This window comes from Pocillopora verrucosa, chromosome 1 (genome assembly GCF_036669915.1).
Source record: "Pocillopora verrucosa isolate sample1 chromosome 1, ASM3666991v2, whole genome shotgun sequence".
NCBI classification, from domain to species: Eukaryota; Metazoa; Cnidaria; class Anthozoa; order Scleractinia; family Pocilloporidae; genus Pocillopora; species Pocillopora verrucosa.
Window position 1 is genome coordinate 26278658 of NC_089312.1, and position 12357 is coordinate 26291014.

At 37.6% G+C, this 12357-nt stretch overlaps 1 protein-coding gene across 2 annotated transcripts; it reads left to right on the plus strand.

The window, feature by feature from the left end:
• The first annotated feature begins 1472 nt into the window (after nucleotides 1-1472).
• LOC131771680 (uncharacterized) lies at nucleotides 1473-11601 on the plus strand. Of its 2 annotated transcripts, none has more exons than XM_066171113.1 (7): nucleotides 1473-1597; nucleotides 3685-3974; nucleotides 5514-5766; nucleotides 6530-6857; nucleotides 7551-7663; nucleotides 8628-8708; nucleotides 9270-11601. In XM_066171113.1, exons 2-6 carry the CDS (start codon nucleotides 3688-3690, stop codon nucleotides 8706-8708), a joined length of 1062 nt encoding a protein of 353 aa, XP_066027210.1. In that variant the 5' UTR covers nucleotides 1473-1597; nucleotides 3685-3687; the 3' UTR covers nucleotides 9270-11601. The 2 variants fall into 2 exon arrangements, with proteins under 2 accessions (XP_066027210.1, XP_066027207.1); XM_066171110.1 differs by having other exon boundaries at nucleotides 8525-8708; nucleotides 9270-11599.
• Nucleotides 11602-12357: the final 756 nt, after the last annotated feature.

Here is a 12357-nt window from a genome sequence, read left to right on the forward strand (position 1 = left end):
GCGTTTAATTTTCATAAAAAGAAGTATGCTACCAAAACTGAATTTGATGTTTACACCCCAATTTTCCCTAACTTCGGCTACACAGCTTCGCCGAGATATAAGACAAATTTAAAGATAGAGGTGGAATGCGAGGGTGTTTGACAGTATTATAGGGGAAAATGTCATTCGCAGCTTACTAGTTTAAGCCAGTTGAGAAGAAACTAGATCAGTATCCTCAACCTGTGTCGTTAATCAACATTTATTCACCTGAGTGGAAATGAATAGTGGTGGACACTTACCGAGCCGCAAAGCGGCTCGGTGAATTAATCACTTCATCCACCACTTTCACATTTATCCACCACTTTCTCCAACACTGACCGAAAATGCGTCGAAATTTGAACTCTTGACATGCGATTTTGTCTCTTCGGCTGCTCGGAGGTGAATGGAGCGTGAGCGCGTGCGAAAACATTATTCACCTGAGTGGTATATACTGATGAAAGATATTCTATAATAGTTAGACTGCGAAGAACTCTCTTATTCGGCTATCTTCACCCATCAGTATAAATGGGTATCGGCGATCTATCGACCTGTTACAAAACCCAAAGACCTAATGGAAGTTATCTCCTACATACCTTTAGAAATTAGGAAACAAAACAACTTCGAGGCTAAATAAGTTGATTAATGCTTTTGGCTGCCTCAGAACAGGTCGTCACTTAATATTTCAACTGCCATTTACGTTCTGATTTTGTTATTCCTTTAAGAGGGGAAACACGTACTCCTTAAAAGATGTGAGAATTTTTGTTTAATCAATTTTGTTCCAGTTTGCGACGAGATTAACTTTTCCTTCTCTTCCTGAAGTGATCAGTTTTGATAGATGCAATCATCAGATTGAAATAGCAGCCCTGTAAACTACGCTAATATGCTATATATTTGAAAATACTTCCTGGTGTAGTTGTTTTTTTTTTCAACCCAATTATTCCCATGAAAAGGAAACATGATTCTGTATCTCTCTCGTAAGGTCTGACATCTCTGATTTCATAACATTGCTATGGTGATTTGTACGTTGTAACTCTTCCGGTAGTAGTTCTAATTTTTCCGGCGGTTTTAATTCATTCGGAAGTTGTAAAAAGTTTCGAAAGGTTTTAGCGGAGCGTCAGAAACGTATATCTAAAAATATATCCGTCACACACCTCGACGCATGGAAAAAACACCCAACATCATTGGATAATGATTTTTTTCTGTTTCAGTTTTTTTCTTGGTTTAAATAGTATTAACCTCTGTTTTTTGCCGGCGTGATTACATCAGGTACTTAGCTTGAAACAAAACAAAACTGCCGTACAATTCGACGTGCAATAACGTAATCGCCACGAAAATTATATCAAAGGGGTGATGAAAACTTTCTTTTGGTATCTCAAAATCAGCTTTGTTATATTATTAGAATCTAAAACCATTAGCCGACGTGATTCGAAGGAAACCGAAATAAAGATTGTCAGATGATCATGTGTATATAGCCCGTATTTTTTTTCCTAAACTAATATCTTCATTGAGTCATGAGTTTACTCACGATAACCTGAGCTGGAGCCATCCAGAAAAAAATTGAACATTCCTACTTAAAAAGGTAGGTGTTGAATTTGAACATTATCATCATAGTTTGCCATAATATGCAACTAAGGAGTTTTTTAAGGAGAATCAAACCATATCCCTGCCTAAGAGCCAACAGCTTTAACTATGAATTTAACGAGGTGGTACAAAAAATTCCATGAAATGGAAAATTTTTCTCTCTTGTGACAGATATCCCGCATTCTCAAATATTCGCACATGATGTCGAAGGGATCGATTTATCGGACTCGTCCATTCATAAACAGAGTTCCACCAATAATTATAAACATCTGTTCATATCATTGAAAACATTTGTAAATTGTCTTGATTCACTATTTTGATTGAATTTTTTAAATAAACTTTACGGAAGGAGTGTCGAAAAAATTTTCCGATTCATTATCCAATCGACCAGCCTAGCCTTCCAGTTCCGACAAATGACAAAACCCCTGAATTTGGCTACATTTCTAAAGGCCAGTGAGGGTTCGTTTCCGTCTGACATTTTTCTGACGTTAGTCGCTTATAAAGGGTCCCGCGATGAAGAATTTTATCGATATATAGAGTGCTAGTAAAATGCTAGTGCTCCGCAAGGATTAGAATTCTGATCAACTCTGGTTTCCGGGTCGGAAAGTCTACCAAATGAGCAACAGCGAATTCATTTTCAAGCTAAACGTCACATTATAAAGTTTAGGTTCTTACGTGATGAACATTCTGTGTGCCGTTAGGATCAACAATATGATATGGAAGTCGTTATGTTCGTTACGATAGACTAAGAATTCTTTTTTGCGAGGACTGTTTTCGAATCAAAGATGAGCCTTTTTCCAATGTGAGGATTTGAACTTATCTGATTCCAGAACAATCGTTCTGTGTTGGCACTATTTGCGGTTTTTTGCTATGTTTGGTTAATTTTTAATATTTTGTTTCCTTTATCGAAGAAAATGAAAGAGGTGACGTTTGATTTCGATCTGTTCCAACTACATATTCTTAGTGTGCATTAAATTGAGATGATCACCCTAGTTCTAATTGGTTGTTGTGGACTTTTTACAGGTTATTATTTCAGTGTATTCCGCCTGTCTTAGCCCGCTGCGTTTTGAGTTACGGTAACTCAAAATGCAGCTGTATCTTGTCATGCTTTTCCCCGTTATTACGGGGTCTATTTTTAGATGATGATGTTTGAAGTCATGCATCAATAGCGGTGAGCATAGAGACACACTCGTCGTGAAGTAAAACTACCCTCTCTCCTTTTTTTTCCTTATTTGAAAAAGTTGGATAAGCATCTTGAAAAATCCGGCGATAGTAACATTCAAAAAAATATCTTAAAAGGCATTATATTCAACACAAAATATTATGATGTGCGAGACACAGAATCATCTGCCGGTGATATTAGAGATTCTCAGCCGACAACTAATTATACGTCAAAATACCTTGTCAGCAAAGCCATACTAAAACTGATTTTATAGTATGTTCTGTTGGGAAAGCTCAAATGTTTTAGAAAAACTGAAGCCATGCTTAAGAAATCAGTTAGAGGGTCTGCATAGAGCTAACTGACCACTGTCAACTATCCAAAAGTTTGGATGAAAATTGTTCTAAAATTTAGTTAAAAGCTATCAAATGGCGACAATTTTGACTGATCACAGACATTTGCAGATTTACTCCCCTCCCTCACCCCCTCGATCCAGTCAAGCCCTGGGATCCGATTCAAAAGCTGTAGATCCGAACCTTGGCCAGGTCATTGTGTTCATTTCTTCCTAAGATGCATTACTTACAAAATGCCTCCCCCACTCAGGAGTGTAAATGAACTTTAGAAATGTAGCTAACTTAAGGGTTTTTATCAATTGGATAATGAATCGGAAATTTTTTCAACACTCTTCCCTTAAAATTTTGTTTTAAAAAATTCAACAAGCAGACGAAGGCAAGGGTAGCCCGCCATAGGCTAACATCTCATTCAGGAAGAGTAAAACCCGATTGGTCTCCACTAGAGGTTGCATTGAAAGTCTCTGACGGGTCCCTATGATATTAATGTAATGACAGTTACTACAGTGGGTTTGACCCGAATAATTTTTAATGCATTGTGAATTGACTATCGATTTACTTCCGATTTGTTTTCAGATCATGGAAGAGTCACTAAGAAAGTTTGCCGCGGAAAATTTCAGTCATAGATACTTCCCCGCACTTCACGGTGAAATCGATAAGGTACAACCCCTGACAATGGTGGTACAAAAGAATCGGCCTCTATGGAAGCGACCTTTCGTAAAATTGGAAGTCATAGTCCTTGCAGAACTGGCGAAATATGTTAAAAGTGAAGAAGATACTAAAGTGTTTCGTGAATACGCGAAAAATAAGATCAAAAAGGAAATGCTTATCTCATCGCCGCACGAAACAATTGCCATGGGATCCAGGTATGATCACTCTTTGACCCAATTTTTTCGTGCATGGCACATCAACGTGTTGCATCTTAACAAAGTATGTTTAATACAAAAAAATAAGAAAAAGTACTGGCAAGAACATCACGAAAGTCAACCGCAATTTTTTGTAATTAGTCCTGGCTTTCTCACTGCCTTCAAAACTGTTTTTACCGGACGACGAGTTGAAGCAAGTGAGGTAAAGCTCCCGGTGCCGTGTTGTTTTTTAACATTCACGGGAGGTTTCTCAAAGGTGCATTCTTCGAACGCCTTCAGTCATTCTTCTTATAATGAGGATAATACTTGGTCTTTATTCAGATGAAAATACTCATCAAAAGTTAAAAAAAATAAAATTAACTCGAACATTTAAAAATAAGCACTTACGAGATGAAAGTTGACATTACTGTTCATTCACATCCGAAAAAGCAATCTATGAAGGAAGCTGTTCATAGACGTTCTGAACATAATTTCGGAAATTTTCCTCGCATTTCAAATGATATAAATGGGGATTCCAGTCGACATCATCCACATCGGCATCACCCCTATCATTGATGTCATCATAATGATCATTGCTATTGTTATCGTCCTCATCACTCTCAATGCTACTTTCATTGTTTACATTCGTCTTCGCAATTGAAAATGTCATAGCATTTTCATCGTCCACATAATTGTCAGTATCACTGTCGCTGTCTTTATCATTGTGATCGTCATCATCATTGTCGTTTTCGGTGTAGTCGTTACTTTCACCGTCTTTTTCATTGCTATCGTCGACATTTTCGTTGTCACCGTCGGTTTTGATTGTCATCGTCATCATCATTGTCATTATCAATGCCGCGTTATTGTTATTGCCATTGTCTTAGTAAATGTAGTTATCTTCGTCATCATCATTCTCATTGTCATGCACTTTCATTGTTATTGTTACCATCCTCAAAAATTTACCATCTCTCTTATTTCTATCTACAAACATTACTGTATCGACATTGCTGATCCTAGCAGTATTTAGGACGCGTGTCATATGAACTTTGTAACAGAACTCGCTCACCGCTCTGTGGCTCAGTGGTAAAGCATCGGCGCGCGAAATCCAAAGGTCTGAGGTTCGATTCCGAGCGGGGACTCGGAATTTTTTCTTTGTCCCACGCTCGTGACAAGACGAAAAAAATTTTTTTATCCTCATTATTGTCATTGACAATGCTATTGTCTCGATCAATGTTATTTTCTTTATCATCAGTCATTGCCTTTGTCGCTCTGTTATTGACATCGTCGTTTTCATGTCTTTGACAGTGATCGTCAATGTCATTGTCATCCTCTTTGTCTCTGTCACTGTTCTTGCCGTTTTCGTTCCATTGCAATAGTCGTGTGGAAGTCACTCTCTCTGTGTCTGTCAGTAAAGGAGCTGTTGTATCATTTTCTGAACGAGAGAAACTCACTTCCTCTTTATTTCCCGCTGACATAGCTAGCCATATAGCTTAATTTGTTATCATTATTTCATATCATTTTGAGTTATGTAGAAATTTGTATATATTTTTTTTAATCTAGAGAACAAAGCCTTGGTGTGGGTGTTGGAGGAATTTTGGAGGGAAACATCAGATTAAGTAATGATCAAGGAGTTCTAAAACTGGGAAAACTTAGCCAGAAATATATCGATGATCCAGATCTCCGTGGCCTTTTAGAAAATGCCGAACTGAGTCCTAAATTGATGAAGAATTTCGCCGAAGGGGATAAACTGCTTCTTATCACTTCTGTGGTTTACAGTGAGAAGTTTGAATTAACAGGGCAGAGAAAAGAAGAGGTAATGGCCACTTTTCTTTAACTCGATAAACAAAACAAACAAAGGAGTTCAACTGTAATTAAGGTTTCACCTCTCCGCCCTTACCATTTCCATCACTTTCCTTTAAGGCTCAAGCTTGTTTGAATGGGCTCCCAAGATCAAGAAATCTTCTCAAACTGGTTTCAGCGGGGATGGTAAACATTAACGAACTTAGGCTTTTTCAAACCCCTTCTTTACTTCGAGTGAACCATAGAATTAGAAACGAAACGTTCATTAAATAAATAGGCCGACTTCATTTAGAACTAGCTGGACTTTCATGCGAATGTAACAGTATTTGAAACTCATGAATTGACCTACCTAGAGGATTTTCCCCTCTTCTACGATACAGTGATTGGTACTAGTATTCTTTAAGATACTTTTAGATATTATTACATAACGCTAACTTATGCACCCGAACCCAACAACCCTACATGAAAACTAAATGTTACAGAGATTACATTTTCGTATGTGATCACCACTCAGCAATAACTAGAAACGAGATGACAAATGTTACGTTGTTCCAATATTGAAGACCAATTTCGATCACACCTATATGCAGAAAAACTAAGATTCATAGGGCAGGGTTCTGTGTTTACGCGTGGAAAAAGCTTCCGATCCCCAGTTCTGGAAATATTTAGTTGATTTACCCTGCCTCGCTACTGTTTGACCGAATTTCTGAGAAAAAAAAAACATAGAAATTTGCCTACTTATCATAAAACTATCTTATTTACTTACCTTGTATCAGACCGAGGCTGAAGTCAATGTGGATGGGGTGCCTGTGGCAAGTCCGTTTTTCCATTATTTTAACACCACGGCAACCAAAATGCATGCCCGCTACAGCAGCTCATTTCAGTGTTCAGAGCTGGCATCTAGGACAGCACATGCACCACTCCTCTTCAAGTGTTGCACTGTTGATTACATAAAAGAAGACAATCGACTGGAAATCAGGAAAGGGGAATACGTTGGTAAAGTAGTTACCAGGGACACAACAGCCGAGGGTCTTGTGAAGCGTGATGACGAAGATTATGACAACACTATGGTGGAAATTTTCTCAGACGAGACCGATGCACCAGGTGAGATCTTCAGGTACTTTTTTATGCCACATAACTTGAAAACGGTATTTAAACTCTGAAAATGCAGCAATAAATTTTTGTATACACTGGAGAACAGATCAAATGATAACTGTCCCCGATCTGCTGCAACATTCAGCCGATTTGGACACAGTTTTCAAAAAGTTGCATTTTCTTCGACCGTATATTTGGAATAGAGTTAGTGGTAGAATTAATGTCAATACATTATTTAAAACAAAAAAGAATCTGAGAGTTTCAAATTGATCAATGTCTAACTAAGTGCTACTTCTTTTCACTCAACCATTTCCTGTCTGGCTTCCGAGCCTCCACACCACTAGGATAAAGAGAATTCAAAAGTCAGTAAGGCTACATTTTTGTTCTGGAAACAATGCGTGGAATTGAGGGACTTTTATTGTAGATACATGCTTACATTAACTATAGAACTACTTGTCTACATCTGCCGGAATTTTACCGACCCATACTCGCTAAAACTTGTCCGAAGCTTGCTGCTTTAAAATGAGCTGCCTGTGTCAAACTATTTCACAAAGTTTACGGAGCCGGTGAATAATGATGCAAGTCGGCATTACACACTAACTACAAGATTATCGCGGTTTCAGCACTGAGCGGAGAAATGTAGCTAACAGGAATCGGTTGGGTAGAACCGGCACCTAAGTTTCCTTATTTTCAATCAATCAGCCCCTCTCACTCCGCAAGATTTCAAGAAACTGGACTCGATGCTTCAAAATGTTCTTTTACCTGTGAAGAACATAGACAAACGGAAGGAGCAGGTTGGAAAGTATCTTCGTTGGGTAAGTTAGTCTAAGACATCGTTCACGTTTGAATTAAACAAACTCCTCATGAATAGTAAATAAAACTGTGAAAGAGTAGGTTCTACGGTGTGAATACTATCTCATGAAGAAATGGCTATAACAATAGTGCAATTTGTCCATTTCTAGTGTACAACGGTAAGACTTTGCCGAGTAAAACTGTTCGGTGCGTGCATCTGGAAGAATTTATCCCTGAATGCCGCTTTTCTTAATTTGTTATTATTATTATTACTGAAATATGCAGCAAAGCCTTTGTGAAATTTCCAAGTCACTGCGTTGTTCACTAAGCTTTCACCGTCAAGTTATTTCGAACAAGAAGTGATTAAAGATCATTGGTTCATACTCTATGATACACACGTATTTAGCTGGAAACCTTGTCTGCTTGACCACAGTTAAATCGTACTTCCATTTTTTCACCCTAATTAATTTGATAATTTTTTTTTTGGGGGGGGGAGGGGGGTTAAGATGACAAAAAACAAAATCAACAAAGCGAAAAATATCGAAAAAAACAAGCCACAAAGAAAATAATGGACAAGATACGAGAGATAAAACCTAAAAACTGAAAACTAAAAAACTAAACTTGCTAAAACGAATAGCGCAACTGAAAAAGCAATGCGCAAGCATTAGAAGTTGTCTATCGAAGTTGTCTATTGAAGTTATCAATCCTCGCATTATTTTAACTATCTCTCTCTATTTCTCTCTCTCTATATATATATATATATATATGTATATTGATTAGACAGTAACTCCTTCAACTGAACTTCCGTTCTGAGAGAAATAGAAAAGTTAAGTAGAGTTTCCCCACCGTACTCTTACATCCCAATTATTATTATTTTTTAAAAGTTTGAAGCAGCAATGGTATCAGAGCAGGATAAGGTCCTAATTCAAGACTCAGTAGCACCGGATGACTGTGAACTTCTTAAACTTGCGTTTCTTTCCGCCTCAGAGGGATCAACTCTGCTGGACATGTCATCCCTCACAAAACCAGATATTCACGGATACGTTGTTGTCCTCAAACACCTTTTAGGTAATTGTCAGTTTCATGATACAGATGCCAATATCAGAATATCTGCTTTTTCAAAACATGGAATCCACACAACTCGCAGCGGTCATGCTTTTCATATATTTCTGAAGTGAAGTTTAAAATGTCATTATGGTGACTGCGAGATCTAACAAGTCGTTTTGGCTTTTATGAAGGTCACTGTTACCCACCAAAACTCGTGTGAAAGGAAAAACACCATTATGCAAATATCTTACTTTAATTTAAAATCATAAGTTGATATAACATTTCCATGATATGAGTATACGTTCAAGTGATTACCACATTCAGTGCTCTCAAATTGTGTTCTAAAATTGTCTTTCACGGTATAGATTGTTGCAAATCGATCATTCGAGTGACTGAAATAAGACGAATGTAAATTACTCCTCGTGATATGCATGCGCGTTCTTTTTTTTAAATCTGAATTAAAAGTGCAGATCATGGGCAACCCGCAAAATTATGGCGACTTGCGACAACATCAAATCTTTTTATTAATAAAATGCCGATGGCTATTCTTTCTGAAAGCATTTGTGTTCCTTTTTCCAACAGATTTGACTGATGAAAAGTGGAGAAAATTGGAGCAGTGCAATGCAGAATCTGATTAACCACGACTGTGATAACAATGGCCAATATACTTCTGATACTAGGATAGATGTTTTCTAATCTAAACGATTAAGGTTTGAGCTGAGCACGTTTGCAAGAAGTAATTTTAATATCAATTTTCGCTTTAATCTTTACCACTGAGTATTTTCCACTTGTGAAAAGTTGTCCACGTAAGGTCGCTTCGTGATTGAGTGTTGCGACACCAAAAATCAAACTCATCAAAATAGACCAATTAGAACAATGGAAATTCTGCAGCGAGCCAATAAGAACTCACAGTAAGACCACGAATCTTCTTTAAGGGCAGTAATTGGGATTTATTAGATTTAAGTTCTGCTTTCCCCGTGTTATAATAAGTAATCAATTGTATGCAAGAGATTTGTCCAAAATTCGACAATGATTATCCATACCATAGGATCCCACGAAATACCGACGGCTTCGCCGAGGACTTCGTCCATGAAAAGTATCTCTGTTTTTCGTGAGAACTTTAAAATAAACAAGATTCCTTTACTTCTTTGCATGACGGCAGAATACTTTTGCAATTTCTGCACTAAGAATGCTCCATTTCCAATTGGGGAAACGAGAAATTCCTGTATTCCACAGCCTTTTTCTGAGAACGACGGAGTTGATTGTTCAATCACTTTGCTATTTTCATTGGGCAGCAAAAATAAATTAAAATACCCCTCAGCGTTCTGCTCATCGTTCTGCTTCTTGTCCTACTACTTATAAATAATTTTGTTTAGTCATCGCCTTCGTGTAAAGTCCCTATCGATGGCTTAAAGACTTGATGGTGTCATTCTAACTCCCTCAGAGACTCAATCCCCCATGTGTAATTCTATAAAGTGCATTTCTGTAGAAAAGAACCGATTGATGCAGTTATCTTTCATGAATTCAGCATCATAAAGTCAGGAGAGAAAATCCAAGTAGAGAAAATTCTGGTTTCTTATACTATTGTCTGAATAATCCACGAGGCAGAGATTAGAGGAGCTAAGTCAAAAAAACGTATTTCAATTTTTTTTTTTAATTTAGTGATTTGTCATCCGTCATAATTAATTCTTGCCAACGTCAGTTCAGCATCTTGCTTCTTTGTTTTGTGGTGGACCTTATAGCGAGGACATGTCGCAAGGAAATTTCACTGCGCTAAGTAACCGAGAAAAATCGTGTAAACTACACACGAAGGCTACAAGTGGCGGGGATGTTTAGCTGGGACATCAGGCGAGACATAATATTAAGAGCAGATTCTTCACACACGCGTAATAGCAATAATTGTGCCCATGTTTTCCGTGGTGGGTCATATTTACTCTGTGTTTTCATTTGCTTCTCCTTTTATTCCCTACTTTCTTCTTTGAAATGGGATAAGCGTAAGATTCTAGCTGACATACAATGATGTCTGGCCAGTATCTTCGGAGAGATCAGCCAACTGGGTTTTTCCATTGATTAAACAGGAAGACTCACCATTTTCTCTTCTTTGAAGCAATGCAGTCATCGCATCTAAAGTATCGCGAATACCTAGCTGTCTAAATTGGAGGACATGTTCCTCCAACATTTACAAAGGACATTTCCCCACTGCATTTTTGTGTGTATGGCGGTATGTGTAAGAATCACGAAGTTTTGTCCTTATCTCACGTCCCAGCAATACGCCCCTGCCACATAATGGTTAATGCGCACGGCACATCAAGTTACTCCTCCTACATTTTTCAGGATCATGTCCACGTTACAAGATTCCCTATGTGGGACCACCATCATCTTACATTCTAGATAATTCTCTAAAGTGACAGAGAACTATTCTAGGGGTTTGAGTAGCCGAAGAAAGACGTCTGGTGGTCAGATAATTTCAAATTTAATATCATGATCTAGAATTTTTAAATCAATAGAGATTAATGTAGATTATGATCTTTCAAGAGGTAAAGTTTTGAAAGCTGAAAGTATAAACCTCATAAACTCTTCGTATCTAATTTAAAAGAACAACGAAGCGCTATTCTAACCTGCCCATTTACTTCTGTAAGTTTTCCAACGAGATCTGAAATTGAATTAGCGGTTGAGAGCATGACTGGTCTATTTGAAAGGTGATTTTTATGTGGACAGCTTTTCTCTTCCCTTAGATGATTCCAAGTAATTGTAATCATAGCATGTAACCCAAGTAACTAAGACCATAGAGTTTGTTTGCTATAAGCTATAAATTCAAAAAAATAAAGTAAATTGTATCAGTATTGGTGTTTCCCTGACTTTAAGTCTGTCACTTTGTGTTTTTGGCCTAAAAGCAGCTTTGGGGACTAAGGATGGTAGCATGTAGAAATTAACTACGTTATTCTAAACTTCATAATTATCTTAAGTTTTTTCCATTTAACTCGCCGTTCTCCTTAAAATTAATACTTTCGACAGAAAACAACGGCGTCAGCTACAAGAACGGGGACAAACAAAATAAAGAGCGAGAGAGTGCCTTTTAAAGTTTGAATAGCTGAAGTACAAGAATTTCTGTGGAGTAAAACCCCGGTGGCAATTTTTTATGCTCCAATTTGGCATCCTAGTTACGTGCTTTCGTCACAGATTAAGCTTAAGAGGGATCTGCCACCGATTAAGAATATGATTAGGCCATTAGCAAACTTTTCGAGATAAATGAGTTGATTTTTTAAGCAATCATTTTCCTTGGTGTCACAGTCATAATCGTTTTGTTTCTTAATGCAAATCAGAGGGAACAACATCAGCCCTTCAGGAAGCTTAGCATGTTTTAACCGTAAACAGAATTTTGTATATAGGCAATGAAAGGAAATCTTTAAAAAGTTCTCTTGCTTCTCTACTGGAGAACTTAGCAACGTCATTCAAAAATTATTTTCCATCTGCCCTCATCCTTCGCCTTAATTTTCTTCATGGTAACAGTAATGAAACCCTCTTGCGGACTTTTCTTGTTGCTGAGTTGGTCGATCGAAAGATTCTTAACGAAGAAATGGAGGAGTCGACTTCTCGCTCGTGATTTAACATTTCCGGTCGATGTGCATGAAAAGACGAGAAAAGCTGAACTTAAATTGTTTTAACACTC

Excerpts from the sequence above, each read along its gene's own strand:
- LOC131771680 (XM_066171110.1), top strand. The coding sequence starts at position 3,688 with ATGGAAGAGTCACTAAGAAAGTTTGCCGCGGAAAATTTCAGTCATAGA. Across the intron at positions 5,767-6,529 it reads CAGGGCAGAGAAAAGAAGAG|ACCGAGGCTGAAGTCAATGT; the intron begins GTAATGGCCACT and ends ACCTTGTATCAG. Across the intron at positions 6,858-7,550 it reads AGACGAGACCGATGCACCAG|CCCCTCTCACTCCGCAAGAT; the intron begins GTGAGATCTTCA and ends TCAATCAATCAG.